Source organism: Megalops cyprinoides, chromosome 5 (genome assembly GCF_013368585.1).
Source record: "Megalops cyprinoides isolate fMegCyp1 chromosome 5, fMegCyp1.pri, whole genome shotgun sequence".
NCBI lineage: Eukaryota > Metazoa > Chordata > Actinopteri > Elopiformes > Megalopidae > Megalops > Megalops cyprinoides.
The window spans coordinates 19,858,656-19,874,857 of NC_050587.1; the positions used below are offsets into that span (position 1 = coordinate 19,858,656).

The following is a 16,202-nucleotide window of genomic DNA, read 5'->3' on the forward strand; positions in this document are numbered from 1 at the left end:
GAATTCCTTATGTATTTAAACTTGTACACATCAATGACCACATGCCCATATGCAGACTACTCCCTTGCCTTACCCATGATAATGAGTTGTTACTGATGAATCTCTTCTCTTTTACCTTGTGTTTAAACCACAGGAAATCAGGATGCCTGTGGATGCCTCTAAATAGTTCCAAAAGCTTCTACTGAACTTCCAATAAGCATAATGTTTGTGCAGATTTGTTTCCTCAGGTTTTATTTTAAAGATCATTTGAAAGTGTGAGTTAATGTGACCCTCGTGTTTTCTGAATTTAAATGAATTAACTGAATTTGCTCCATGTGATACTATTAAGATTAAAGCACAACATATTTAAAGCTTTTAAAGAGAAAAAAGGTTACAGTGTTGTGCTTTTTTTTTGCTTAGGGATACAAATAAATGTAGAGGCAGATATAGCCCAAAATCCTAAATAGCAAAGCTAGACATCTTATGTTTACTATTGCATAACCATGTGTAGACCCTGAATCGGGCTAAATGCAGCTTCCCTCAGACACAAACACATAGACTTTCAGTTGAATTTACCACTCACCATTGATTTCTCTTGGAGATAATAAAAACAGATCAGAAAATTGCCTACCTGAAACATTTGCTTCAGTTATTGCTTTGTAGGCCTGACAAGCATTGCTGAGCCATTACAGATAACAAATAATTGAGGATTGAATACTTCAGTTGCATTTCCGATTTGACACTTCTGCACACAGCATTATAGAGTAAAGGGATTCTCCTGTCCACATATATAGACAGATATAGGACTGTGTTCTTATGAGTGAAATGCTTTCAAGTTCGTTCTTATTTCACCTCTTAAAAGCATGTGCATATCTATCGGACTTGCACTGTAAGCATAGCTGTGCTGAAATGCTTATCTGCGCAGCAGGATAAGGTACAGACAGGTGAATGCTGATAACATTCAGTGATTGATTTCTGTTCCGTCAGACTAGCTGCAGTGCTGAAAATGTACACTTCCACAGGCATTAGAAACCAGGTCTCATTTCTACTGTGCTGAAAGGCGCTGCACAATAGCCCTCTAAAGAGCACTCCTGAGATGCAGATGTGAATTAAGATGCGGCGTTCCGCTAATAACGCAGAAGGCACAGGGGCAAATGCATCCTTCCAATTAGTGGCTGCAGTTGATGTGAGGATTGATGGCAGTGGGAGAGGCCCTTTGTATTGAGTTATCTGCCTATGGTGCATCATTTCACGCATAATACGACTGAATGAGACAATCATAGGAGTGCTCGTTTTTGAATCCTCTGCATTATCGTCGTGTTTCAGTAGGTCTGTATCAGAGAAGCGGAATATCTCACCAATGGCTTATATGGTATATCATGAAAAGGAGCCAAAGTGACTTCTGTCACGTTAGAAAACGTGTTCCAGCATCCCCAATATAACTTTTGAATGCACAGGGCTGGTCGTGTTTGAATCTAATCCACCGTTGGTGGCCTGTCGCAGAGTCAGGGAGCAGCACGCACGTAACGCTTCCTAAGAGCACGCTGCCATTGCAGTGACATTTCCATGCTGTTTCATTACACGTCTGACCGTCTCTTCAAGGTGATATTGGGCTTTATTCAGTTTACCCTCCTCGTTTCAATACTGTCGATGGATTTTATTACTTTTTGATTTATGTGGTCATCTTTCTAACTGAGATAAATGTCAACATGTTCTGGTCTTGATAGAGTAAATCTATTCTATACATGCGTATTATATACTATGCACACACACACGCACACACACACACACAATTTCTCATTCTGTGTTAAGTGCATTTTTTTAAGCATTGAAGTTGAAGTGGAAGCGACCTAAAAACCAGTGGATGAATTCTTCACCAGAATATGCAAAAAATTAACAAAGGTTATTCATTAGGTTTCCAAAAACATCTTAAAATCGCAGTGGAATTGTGGAGAGTTTATTTTGAGATTTTTGTTAAGATCTAAAAAGACTAAGTCATTAAACCATTAGTAGGTCACCCATTCAAATTTTTTTGCATCACACTTGTAATGATGCTTAAAAACAACAGGGTTCCACCAGCCTCTCTCAAATGTAGATTGTTCACAAACTTTAGTAATGAAGGTTTGCGTGGAGGTTGTGTGGAGGAAGCAGAGTCATAACGGCTAACATTTAATTTACTAATTAATCACTGCCTAGAAGACCTTCAATCTGTGCAATTATGGGTATGCCATTTTCTGCACCCTAAATGACACTAGCTGAAGTGTATTCTTCACATAATTACTCATCAGCCAGCGTATCACTGCTGTTTTGTTATTTAATGCGTTAATGAGGGGATTGCCTAAATCCCTGGCTTGCTTTTGTTAGTGAGACAATAAGCCACTTACCGAGGTTTGTCAGTTAACAGCAAATCACCGTTGCTGAAAATCAGCCACCCGCGGCGTTGTTTGTTTTTTTTTTTTTTTTCAAATATTATAGATGTGCAAGATTTACAGTTCACTGATTTCTCAATGTGAGCTGACCTTTTACCGTTTGTGTAGGATCCCTGGAGAGAGGGTTACTGTTGCAAAATGCCCCAAGAGGAAAAAAAAAAAATACTACAACCCAGAGCAACTATGGCACAGTTTCAAGTTTTCAGTCTTTTGACACATTTTCTGTGTGTATGCATGCTCATCCATTGAACTTGTACAAATCCTCTTTTTCACACAAGATAAAACACCTTGAGGGATTTATCTATTTTTGCAGGGAACACCTTTCATACGTTTCATTGGTTTTATCTTTGGCTGTGTGAATGTGATGGAGATGGTGCAGATTGTTCAGCTAAAGCTTGTTGCTGGATAATTTCAAACTCATTAGTCAGGGCTTTGTTAAAGTTTTTACATTTTTGACTCATCTCATGCTGGCCTTGTCATAATCTGCTTTATGTATTTATTATTTCTAGTGTAGAATGAAATGTGTACTCTTTGATAATTTTAAACTGAAATACAGAAATAGAGGTGTCTGGCTACCTTCTTAGCCTGGGCTCCTTTGGAAAAAGAGATTTTAATTTCATAGAACTCTTCCCTTGTTAAATAAAGGTTAAAAGAACAAATAAATAAATACATCTCTCACTTCATAATTCAGTAACAAAGGAGTGCCTGACCTTTACTTCATACCAAACAAATCAATAAGGGACTGGATGCTCATTTCTTTATTAAAAAGCTTTGCATCTGCACATGCGTCCCTGAGAACGCTGTACAAATTTCCAGCACATTAGGTATTGTAGGTATCCTTAGGTATTGTAGGGGAATGTGCTCGTCTTGTCAGTGAGCTATTGTGCCATTATTGCTCATCACATCAAAATGCTCAGCCTGCTGTCACTTTGTCCCTCGGTGTGGAAGCCTCCCGTAATGGAGGAACACAAAGCTGTTACTCTTATTCTAATTAGCGCCAAGACGCTTCTTATTGCACATCGAGACTTGCACACAAATGGCCTGACTTCAAAAGGGTGAAACGGTTCAAGTTCCTGGGGCTGTAATGAATGTTTAATACCATGATTTTTTGCGCAGAATGTCTAGAGCAAGAACATATTTAAGTGCAGCCTATACGCTGTATACATTAAACACTGTATACATTAAAAGGGGTAGATATAATGTCTAAATTTTGAGTAGCTCGTGTTATGCTGCTTGTTGATCTTGTTGATCAGTTTTGCCAGTTTGTCCTTGCAGTGCTGGTTCCAATGCTTCCTTGCCTTGCCATATCCTCCCCAAAAATTCTAGTTTCCCCACGTTGTGGGGAAATGGTAATGTGAATGGTCTTCACATTACCAGTATTACTATAATTACAAATAGCTCTTGATTCCCCTTACACGAGTGCATCTAGCAAGTGCATCATGTAGTGTGCAAGTAGTCAAGTATGTTTTTAGCTGAGAACCTTTGAACTATTGTACGTTCTTAGTAAAACAATACTCAACTCAGTGGGGGAGCTTTAGGCCTCTCATTGGCCAATGCTATATAATGTGGTTTCTAATTTTGCAGATGGAAGGTTGGAAGCATTTCTGAATATCAAAGTGAGCCAGTGGACAATCTAAATGGAAGGTGTATACATAAAGGACTCAATCTGATAAGAAGAATATGTTTTCCAGCACGCATTGGAACAGAACAACTCTTACAACAACTGTTACATTCAGTAAAAAGTACTGTATTCCACAATGTGAAACAGTGTGCATACACACACACGCGCGCGCGCGCACGCAGGCCACGCACGCACACACACACACGCGCACACACACACACACACACACACACAGACACAATGCTTAGTTCTAATAATGTAGTGTAGAGAGGTATGTGACAGCTGTATGAGAATGAAGAACGAAAGAGAAGGCCAGTCTGAAGAAAATATGTTAATATTAATTGAGATAATGCATGTTTTTTCTTGGTGAAAGTAACAATATTAAGGTTCCATGGGTTTTCCTACCCATGATGCAGAATCCCTCATAGTCACGTCATTTCAGCATTGAAAAAGTGAGCTGTAATTGACTGTCACTGCACTGTCTCAGAGCTTATCTTTATTGAATAATCTGTTTTCAACAGGATAGGGCATGCACGTGGTTGACTGTAGCAGAGCATAATTATATTATAAATCTTAGTTACATAAAGTAGTAGTTAAAGTATTATTGGATAATTTGAAATTTTATATGGAATAAAAGTATGAATGTCCCCATCTACAGGATGCCAATTATCAACAAGAAGATATAAACTGATTCTGCAGTCACTTATCAAATAATGCAGAAACCTGAATGCTTTCTGCAGCCTGAAAAATGTTTATCCTTAAATAAGCCTGAATATTGGTAATGTACAGTACAGCAGAAACTGCAGCTCTAGGATAGCCTAGTATACTGCGCGCCTGTCTGTTTGTGTGGACAGTTTCATTTAGACCACTGCCTGAGGCTCATTAGCCCTACCGTGCCACCAGCAGCCTCTAGCATTCAGTGGAAAAGCTCAGGATATCTCTATCTCCGGGGCCGAGCTGTCGACCTCTGTGTATGTCTGTGGAGTGAACAGAACCTGTTCCTCTTAAATAAGATCCCAAAACTCGTTATGCTTGGATTTGTGATTTGATTTGAGTCGTCAGCTGCACAATTATCGGGGCACCGGTGTTACTAGGAGTTAGAGACCCACAATCCCACTGATTCCCGATGAGCTGCTTATCCACATCTCAAGAGGTCCCCATCCTCTTCTGATAGTTCTCCGTCCTTCTCTAATGAAAACGAGTCCTCTTGTTTCTTCCTGTGTATGTTCTTCTTGCTCAGACTGATGATTATGAGCCAGTGCGGACTTTGTCTCAGAGGACCCTGGACATGTTCTTTTATATTTTGTCAGAAATTGCACCACAGTATCTTAACATATTGCTTGTTTAACAGACTAAAACCAGTCACCAACACAAAATATAAATAGTCATATTCAATTTGTCAAATTAATGTATTTGCACATAAAGTACCTACTGCCATTTTTGTATCCTTTAATACAGGGGTCAGCAACCTATCGCTATGAATCTCTCCCTTTAGTGATACCATTGTGTCACTCATAATGGTTACTCACCATTATTATTGACTGAAGTTATAATTTACATTTACTTTTTGTCCTTTAGCAGATGCACTTATTCAGGATGACTGCAAAAATGCTAGTAAAAAGTAGCATGTAGAAACAAAATAGCATGAAATGTTGTATAAGCAAGGATACAACTAATTTAATTAATTGAGGTAGTATAAATAAACTGCTGGTAAACATGGTGGCCATACCATTGAATAGAATGAGGGGTTATATAAATCCCATTACAAGCATGGATGAATGACTGCTATTGTAAATGGTAAACAGTCACAATGAAGCATTTGTTCAGCATTTCAGTGTCACCCCCAAAAAACCTTGTGCATACAAACAAGCATTAAACATTTTGGCAAAAAATCCAGATGCAATCTTGAATGCATAAGCATCCTAGGAAAGCTGGAGAAATGCAGACTAACTGATTTTGGTCTACATGTAATGGCACCTTTTATTTCAGTGTCAGACCCTAATGTGTGTTGTACATCTTTGTAAAATGGTTATACACAGTGTGGTCTTGAAGAAAGTTCGCAGCTATAGAGAGATGAGCGCAGCGGTGCTGTCTGGTCCCATTGTGTGATTCAGCCAGACACATAAGCATCTTAACACACTGAATGTCCTTTACCAGCTGTAGCTACTGACTGGAATTGCAGTCTGACCCAAACTGAATTACTTGAACATAAGGGGTCTAAAAGTTTATATAAGCTTTTCATGTCAGGAGTCTCGTTTTTCCTGTGGAACAAGTTTTTATTGCAATGACCTTTTTCGGGTTATGGCTGCTTTTTAAGTTTTTTGAAAGTTTGGTTATATTTTCGAGTATATTTCAACTAGGAGTTTCTGAGATCCTTGTACAGTGTGTGTCGCTCTTTTCTTCAGTTTTGATGCCAGAGAGAAGTGCTGATTAAGTTTGGTCGGCATCTGGTACAAACACAGAAATAAAAAACCGTTTATCCCGAAATGCTGTGACTCACTGAAGTCCTTACCTGTGCAAAAGGAAGATTTGCACTATTAAAAATCATCATCTTATATCCTTTAAGTCATCAGCTTTTAACATAAATGTCACTGTTTTCTTCTGCTTTGCCTGATTGACGTCTAGTATTTTTAAAACGTTTTTATTTTTAACTGGAAGGCAAAAAACCATAGACTTGCTGCACACAGGGATAGTTAAATGGATGCTGAACAAAGATGAGCTTTACGAGTGCAAGTTGCAAAGAAAGTACCGCACTATTGATTGTGCGTATTTAAGATAAACCGGGCAACTGGCACAACAGTCAGGATGTATTTGTCATAGCACATTTTTATGGCTTATTTCCCAAAGTGGCATACAGTGCACATTTTCCAGAAGGAATCAAAAAACTTAAAAACACCAACTCGTTGGGGAAAAACTGGAATATTATTTCGTGGTCCTGGGATAAGTCAGCTGCTGGATATTCACATATAGAAAATGTGTGGTTTTGTGATAGAATTTTTAGTGTAAATGACTTTTTCCATCAAAGTGTTCTGTGCAGGTTAAATGCGAGCCTTCTAGCTGCTGCTACAGAAAACAGCAAAATGAAACCAACATGCACTGAAGGAGCACCTGCCCTCATTCTGTTGCTCCCCCCTAAACTTACTAGACCTTTACCATATATCACCATTGTTCTCTTGTCGTTTTTAGGACCTTGTCACCCAAACCCCTGCCATAACGGAGGTGTTTGTGAAATTAGTGAGACGTACAGAGGTGACACCTTCATCGGGTATGTGTGCAAGTGCCCTCCTGGCTTCAACGGAATCCGCTGCCAACACAGTAAGTTCATCATTCTTATTGTTGTGCCCTCATTTCGTTTATTATTATGCCATGTTGATAAAATAAGAGGCGTGCAAATATTTCAGAGGATTATAATGTCGGTTTTCGGATTGTCTTGGTGTTGAAGAAGAGCAGGATTCAGTATGAATGGGAGATAATGTTAGGTACTGTAATCACTAAATGAAATGAAAGTAAATTTTTGAATTGTTCTGTCATTTGTCTCACAGGACTGAGACTGTAAACAGGTTCAGCTGTGTGCAAGTGGTGGAATTCATCTGAATTTCGTAGCTGGCTGACAGTTTTGGCATCCATCAAGAGTAGCCATGAAAAATATTGACAAAAGAATGCACCATGCAATGTGCCCTAGACCAGACTGTCTGCAGAGATCAGTAATTGTTTCCATTCTTTTTCCTCAGTGAAAGAAACTCCTGCTTTGTTAGAGCCCGTCTTCACAGCAAGCTACCATTTCCTTACCCCCAGTACATGAAAGACATTTTGACATTATTTGGCTGCCAAAATGCCTGTAGTCTGGCCCTCGCCTGCTGGAACAGACCCATGCCAGCATTACAAAGGAAGAATGATGCTTCCAAGAACCCTGAAATGCTTCCTCTCTCAGGTCAAAACAGGGTTGAATATGCGGGTAAACTCAGAGCTTGACATGTGAATATACATCCCTGTTGCTGAACTGGTTAAGAGATAATCCTAAGAAGGTGTATAAAAAAGCACGCTTGGTCATAGGTACTAAAATATCAATAGAATAAATATGTGTGAAATAATCCTTTGAGGTTGCAAAAATAGCCCATATGAAGTCTTCAGTGTGGTAAAGGAGCTTTCTTTTTGCCATGTTTAATGACATTCGTTCTACATTTTAGTCAGATCTGACCTGGTTAATATGGCAGGTGCTTGATGTATCACAAACTCTGCATGGAAAGAACCCGATGTTCCCTCCAAATTCCAGTGCAGCTTTAGTTTTCATTGCAACAATGTGCGATATCATAAAAACTCTACCAACGACTAAAAGAATATGTTTTGTGTGAGTGTGTGTGCGTGTGTGTGTGTGTGTGTGTGTGTGTGTGTGTGTGTGTGTGTGTGTGTGTGTGTGTGTGTGTGTGTGTGTGTGTGTGTGTGCACGTGTGTGTGTGGTTCATAACTTTACAGGCCCAGTATGGAAATCGATGAATGAACAAGCAAAGTTCACAGCTTCTGTTTCTTTCTGGTGGAGGAGAAATTCTCTAAATGAAAATGAGAAGCACTCTCAGAGCACAGCCACCCAAAGGGCAGGAAATGTGACTTTGTGAATCAGTGTGTTTGGAGTGTGTGACATCGTGACATCCATTTTCAGAGGGTGTCATACTCATCCTGGGCTACTTTGAAGTGCTGTCTGAGTCAATGTTTTATTTTTCCCATCATTCCCTAGGGTACTTGCTTTTTCATGTTACTGTGATTGTTTTTCCCATTCTTTCCTAAGTGTGGGAGAGGTCCCGGAATGAACATCTGACTCGCTACTGTGAGAATATAAAAAAGACAATCATGACCCTGCCATTACAGGTATACCTGCGTACATGGAAAATTCAATAAGGGACACCAGGTGGCATAATTTCAGCAATTACATGATAAAGGTGGTAATTGTCCTTCAAATTACAGCTGTCTGTAGTGGCAGATGCTGACTTTAATTCCCATGCCAGAAGAAGAACAGTAGAAAAGATTCAGGGATGATAATGTCATACTGTGATTAAAAAAAAAAAAAAAAAAAACTTGGTTGAAAATATCTACTGTTCATTACATTCGAAGAATACATACAGTTAAAAGTGGGGATGCTGCTATAACATGGAGCAACAAGAAACCTCTCACATTCAGAGAGTACATAGGACATGATCATTTTTCTTATCTTTCTATCTTTCTTTCTTTGTTGCCGTTTTTTTATTTTGTGTTGCTTTTCATCAGTGCCCTCAATTTCCACTGATACAGAAGCTGCTGGGTGGTGTCCCTCCCTGGGTCTGACACTATAATTAATGCAGTGTTGCCCAAACAGCAGAGCGAAGCTTCAAAGCCTAGCTGTCAGACAGATTGAACAACGGCTCTCCAAATCCAAGGACCTGAGATTAGGGGTAATATCGCCATCTACGTATCTCTGTGCCCGCCTCAGCCGGGCTGACACTCGGTCTAATTTAGTGCATTCTCATCAGCCAGATGTCCAGCTGAGCTTTTGTCAGGGGGATTAGCATCACATAAGATGTCGAACACCGGTGCGTAGCCCCGTGAATCCAAGTGAGTCAGTGACATGCTATTCTTCAACCAAACTGCATTTGCCTCCATTTCTGGAGGAGGCTATATTGTTTTAAGGTACAATAGCTGAATGCTTAAAAGGTTTTTGTATTAAAACCATCTTACAGTATGTCAGAATGGCTTTTGCAGTGGTTAGCATATAGATGTTGTTATGCTTTATCTTTCTTCAGTTATATGTCAAACACCTCAATCAGGTGCTTGACATATAACTGGAATCAAAATTGTGATCGTCTGTTCAATCAAGCGGGTCAATCAATGACAGATTCACCAAAGGCTAACAATATGCAAGTAATTTCTCAGAATTTCTTTTTTGGGTGTTTTAAGAACCTTAACAGCAGATCAAATAATTGTAACATGAAACATCTGACACAATGGCAGCAGCTAAAATAACCATTGTTTTGCCAAGGGGCCAATTCAATCCACTGCAGGGCTGAGCTGCAGTGATACCTTTTAAAAAATCAATAAGGAGGCAGTAGTACTTTTTGTTGAAACTTACACAACATTTATTTCAGTTCTGTTCACAGCAGATTGAAGTTGCCCTCAAGTTCTTCTCAATTGTAGTCAGTGCACAATGGACGGTAATAGATTTTCTGGGAGTCCTTGAAGATATTGTATTTTGCGATCTGTAGTCTTCTTAGGTTAGTTTGATAAAGCACAGTTTTGTTATATGTTTGTTGTGTGCAGGGAGAAAGATAATATAACATTTCCGGTGAAATTTAAGAGCACCACAAAAGTAATTGAAATGTGTGAAAATAAATTTCACATATTTATCACTAAAGATACATACATGATGAACTGCTTGAAGAAAAATGCATTTATTTATTCATTTAATCATTCATTTCATTTTTTGAATGTGCTCATCTTTTTCTGTGTCATGCTGATTCTGTTCTGTCCCATGCCGTAATGTCAGAATGCACCACAAAGGGTGTGAAAAGTCACACAACAGCATAGGATGAATAGAGAATATTTTAATGAGTCTATCCTGTTAGAGGGACACCTTTTTAGCTTTGTGGGGTTTAATGCGAAAAGATGAACACATCTTAACCAATGCAGACAGCACGCCTGATGTTACTGTGTGGTTGAAAGTGATTCCAATTTCCCATATGAGTTACAGAACTGGGTCACAGAGAGGCATAGATTTTCTTATCCCTGCTTGCACCCACTTATTATGTGTTACACTGTATATGGCCTTATTTGTTTGCCTCTATAGGTGAAGCATACTGCATTTTAGTATCAATACTATTATATCATGTGATTAATACTATAGATCATTTACCCACATTTTTGGTGTAGTTGTCCAACGATCTCCAGTAGTTACTTAACGATCTTGAAATAAATATTAAATTTACATTTAGAATTGTGAAACATCCAGAATTCCAGCTGTATCCATTTGAAAAGTTTTATTTACATGTGAAAGTACTCTCAAAAGCAATACAGCAGGTCTTGGCTGATACTTGTGACACTATTGTCCTTGTGTCTCCAAGACGGGGATTCTGTGGAGCACAGGCTATTGTCAGTATTATTCTAAGAAATCTCCACAGCGGTGGTGTCATTATTTAAATGATAAATTGCCGTGTTCCAACCACGCAGTGAGGCGGATTGGCAGACCACTTGATGCGAAAATAGGCAATTATTGTAATGAAGTGTCATGCTGATGATTGCAGTGATTGCCCTGTGGGCACGTGGGCAGAGGGGAGGTGCATGCAGTCTCCTAGAAGCATTGAGCTTTATTTCTGGCTTCTCACAGTGGAGATGGACAGTCTTCCAAAAAGTAGTCTCACACAGGAAGATCAACCTGGCCTGGTAAAACTAGACTGGGACGGAGCACAGGTCTGTCGTCTAGTCTAATCAGCAAAGTCCTTTTTTAGCTGCAATTTTAAGTGAAATTATTTTGAAGACTTGTTTGGGCTTTGAGTGGCTCAACCAGTGAAGGTGTTCGTTGTCTCAAGTGCAAGGTGGAGCACTATGGTCTGAGCTCAATCCCAGCTGTGTCATTAACCAGTCATTGTGGTGGAATAAATTGGCTTGTTCACCCAGGAGTATAAGGGAGGGCAGGTCAGGTTGCCTCACAACTTGCTCAATCGCTTGTTTTGCCAAAGAGATTTCTAGAATGTTAGGATTCCGGTCACACATAGGTATACCACAGCATTGCTGTAAATTGCTATAATTACTAATAATTAAATGTAATTACTAGGTTGGGGTTTAAATTAAGTTTGAATTCACATGTTTTGTAGTATGATGCAAGCAAACCTCTTCTAAACTTTTGGCAGAAATTGTGACAATCCCGTCAGCTTCAGAACCTTATTTGAGAGAATTTCAAAGAGCTTGGTCCTCTGTTGTCAGTTGTTCTCATATTGGGGGGGGGGGGGGGGGGGGGGGGGTCACTCACTCCAATGAGTCCTTCAATATCTTTCTTGAAACTGAAAGATGTGTGAAGAATGGCTGACTTATTTAGGGGAGGACTGCTAATTTAGGCTCTGCTTTTCCATGCCCGTAAGGCAGGCAGGAGTTATTGCAAATGAACAAAAATGTTTCTTGCCAAATTAAAGCCATTTATGTGGGCAGATGTGTGGTTCAGGTTTGGCCATTAATAAAAAACGGTTTCTTTGTATTTGAGTTTCTGGAACCATGGCTTTTTCCCCTCTTACAATGATAAGCAACACTGACTGACTGACCATGTCTGCCATTATGTCTTTGACTTAGTAGATCACAGAATCCAAAACAGCGCAATATTACATGTAAAATAAACAAAATATTACAAGTAGCCGGTATTAGGGGGTGGGGACTGAGGTGGAACTGAGATGCAGTCTGAAGACCTGGGTCTTCAGTCTGCATCAGAAGATGGCCAGTGGTTCTGCTGCCCTGACCCCCATGGAGAGTCCATTCCACCACTAAAGGACCAGTACAGGCAGGGATCGTGTCTGAAAGTGACCCAGTTGGGATGGGACAGTCAGTTGCTTTATGGTTGAAGACTGTATTTATCTAAATCTAGTTATTTGCACATTTTCACAAGGCGTTATAAAGGGAGGGTTAATTTTATTTCTTCTTTGCAGGGTGCAGGGTTGCAGGTACCTCCATTGAAGTCTTTTCTCTCATTAATTTCCCTTCACAAGCAAAAATGACATTCTTCCACACCAAGCACATGGTAGTCAGATGGAGTAAAGTGACTCAGTATACCCTGACTTCTTATTTAAAGGTACAGGTAAAATGAGAGCTAGTTTGAAATTTCTCATCCTGCATATTGTGAGTAACAGACTCCCTGAAGTAAAATTGTAAGCCTTTCCCTGAAGGGTAAAGAGATTTTGTTAGAGGCTAGAATGAAACAATGAAACTAAGCTTCTTATTTGAAAAATGAAGAAAAAGACAAAACAAAATAAACAAACAGAGGACACTATTAAAGATGCAGGAACGTGTTTTGGGAAGAACAAATTATTGAGTGGATGGTTTGATATGGATGCAATAAAAAAGTTAACAGTTAATTGAAAGAGAAGTTAGGTGTTCTTATAGGGTTTACTGTGGGTCACTGCTCATTTGTTTTTGGAGAGCCTGTGGTTTCCTGTCTATAATTTTTTTTTTAACCTTTAGAACTAATCAGAGAAATTTGTCAGAATATTGTTTTCTGGTCTCATGAAAGTTTAATCTTTTTGCTGAACATAGTTCTAGAAAGAAAGTTGTCATTATTTTAATGTCACCTAAAACAGCACACTATCTGGCCTGATACCAATACACCTAGGTTGGGAAGAGGACCATGTGCCTCAAACATTCCCCTGTACTCCACCTGAAAGCCCCACGTATTTTGAATGTGTAGCAAATCATACATAAAATGAAAATAATATATGAAATAAATATATGAAAATAAAAATGCCCCCTTAAACGAGTTAATCACATTTCTGAAATGGGGATCAAGTCCTTATGATAGTATTGTATAGTAAGTGTATAGCCTATGGAAGACTTAACTTCACATAAGAAGTCAACATGGTGCATGCATGCATTTTATTGAAGTAATGCAAACATCTCTTGTCGGAAGGCTGTGAATGTCCATATGGAGAAAATCCACAGGCACCACAGACTAATTAATCAGATGGTACACTCTTCCTTCCATCCATTCTGACATTTATATTCAATGGCATTGGTTTGCATGCATCAGAAAGAGTACTATGTGCCTTCAGCTTGAAAAAATGTATTTGGAGGACCTATGTGTGGATACATGTGTGTGATGTATTAATTATTCTGAGCTGGCTTTAGCTTCGCTCAAAATAGATTCCTAGTTTGCCTGTGTTGAGTATGTGTGCATACTGAAGAGAAAAATCACAGAAAGCATAAATCCCAAAGGTATCAGTCTCTCCTTAGCTCTCAGTTCTACTCCCAATGTTGAAATGTAGACCTATTTACGATCAGCGTATATTGACCTGTAGCCTGTGACCTGTAGCCAATATGCATGTACCAAAACCCTATCTTTAGCAGTTCATAGTATGCATGTAATCATTGAGGTTTATGGCATGCATGTAACCATTGAGGTTTATGGCGTACATGTAATCATTGATGTTTAACTATCTGTGCAGTTACTATGAAATATTTGATGGAACACAAATTTTGGCTTGAACAAATTGCTTTAAGATGTCATATCTGTTGGTGTTATGTCAAAGACCACTTTGTTATCCTTGCCTGTCACGCTTTGATGTGTACTGTACAATGTGTGTCTTTATATGTAGTAGAATGATTCCTTTTTATCAAAAAAAACCTGGAGACCAAAATATTTTTCATGCTATAATAAGATATTCCATCTAATGAAGGCACTTTTAATTGGACTGAATGTAGCTTACAGCAGTAGTGTGATACACCCTGGTTGAGATATGTACAGTACTTATTTTCATTCCCCAGGAGCTGTGCACATAAATTATTCACCATTGTCTTAAGAAAAGTGGCAGTGTGGAAAGCAAGAGGCGTTAGGAATAAGTGTCAGGGCTGTAGATTGATTACTGAGATTCGTACAACATACAGTTGCCAGCAGAATGAAAACAGCCTCATTGACTTGCATCTCAGTTGCAGACATTGTCTGCATTTGTTTGTTTGAGACCGTTGTGAAGAAGTGGCCAATGAAGTGTGTGTGTGTGTGTGTGTGTGTGTGTGTGTGTGTGTGTGTGTGTGTGTGTATGAAAGAGAGAGAGAGAGATAGAGAGAGAGAGAGAGAGACAAAAAGAGAGTGAGAATGACCTAAATGAATGGGATAGTAGATGAAAATATAAAATAAAAGATACCCCTTCATGAAGATGGTCATACTGGCTTTAAATTTTAAAAATTCCTAATTTTCCTGTCAATTTAATGTGCTGAGATAGAGACAGAAACAGAGAGAGAGAGAGAGAGAGAGAGAGAGAGAGAGTCTAGTCTAGCCAGTAGCCATACCATTGTGTAGTCTTCACATGCTTTTTTATAATTAAACAGTACACCTCCAAAGCAGGTTACTACTGGAAGAAGTGTTGCTGTCATGGGCAGCCTTCAGTGTTCGTCAAGCTGACACCAATGCCCAGTGTGCCATTGGAGTGTGTGATTTTTGTGTGAGATACTCTCTGTAAAACCATTATATGGTTAATTATTCTTGCTGGACCTTGCTGGAAGAGTTTCTTGAGCCACACTATACTGATTCTCTTTAGGGAGATGTAGTATAGTTATGCATTATATTAAGCAGACGGATACACATGAGCACACTAAGCAATGACCTCTGGATTTTAAAAAAATAATAATAAAGTTGCAAATATTGTATCATTAAATCCACATTGTCAATTGCATATCTGCTTTTTTATGTGTTCAAGCCATGAATATTGTAATTGAATTTAGATATATGAAGTTGTAGCAAGGCCTGACTGACCTTGAGCAGCAGAGGGAAGGAGGTCAGCTGTATATAACTGTCAGTCTTTGACAACTTATGAATGACTTAATTTCTTAGTGTTTCTTATTGGCTGCAATTAATTTGACAGCAGGGTAAGTGACCTTAAAGATGTTGGCAATGGTGCCAGAACATGACTCAAAGTATGGAACAGGCTGGATTCAAAATGAGTCCTGCTGGTTTTGAATGAGGCCCAAGGACAGAGTCTGCCACAACATTGAGCTTGCCACAATGAAAAAGAATGGGGAATCATGACTAATTTATCCTCTGTCTGTATGAATGATTCACTCTCTTTTTGTCTAGTTATTAACGTATTTAAAGGTTATGTAAGTCTAATTAAATTAAATTCTAATGCCGAATTGCGCATTCCTGGCTTTCACACTTGCATATTGCAAGTTGTTAGGGTCATTTTTTCAGATGTAGGTTTGTATGCTCCTGCCTGAATATGACCATACAGCCTGAATGTGACCATACAGCCTGAATGTATTTTGATCTGATCATGTTTTTTTGTCTGGAATGAGAGTCCTGTTTAATTTTTGAATTGGTCTTGAGTTCATTTCTTCTTCAGCTATTCTGCCTCTCGGATGGCAAAACAAAATTGCTGAAACCAATATATTGTTGCATAACTGATTGAAACAAAAGACATATCTAGTGGAATGTCAAATGTCAGTGGTTGGTACTGGTCTTG

The 16,202-nt window shown here is 39.0% G+C and overlaps 1 protein-coding gene across 3 annotated transcripts in view; it reads left to right on the top strand.

Moving 5' to 3' along the window:
• edil3b (EGF-like repeats and discoidin I-like domains 3b) overlaps positions 1–16,202 on the top strand; it is a 109,548-nt gene that overhangs the window by 35,645 nt on the left and 57,701 nt on the right. For all 3 annotated transcript variants that reach the window (XM_036529006.1, XM_036529008.1, XM_036529007.1), the window contains exon 4: positions 7,216–7,344. In XM_036529006.1, coding sequence (XP_036384899.1) covers positions 7,216–7,344 — 129 coding nt within the window. The remainder of the gene's footprint in view (positions 1–7,215; positions 7,345–16,202) is intronic.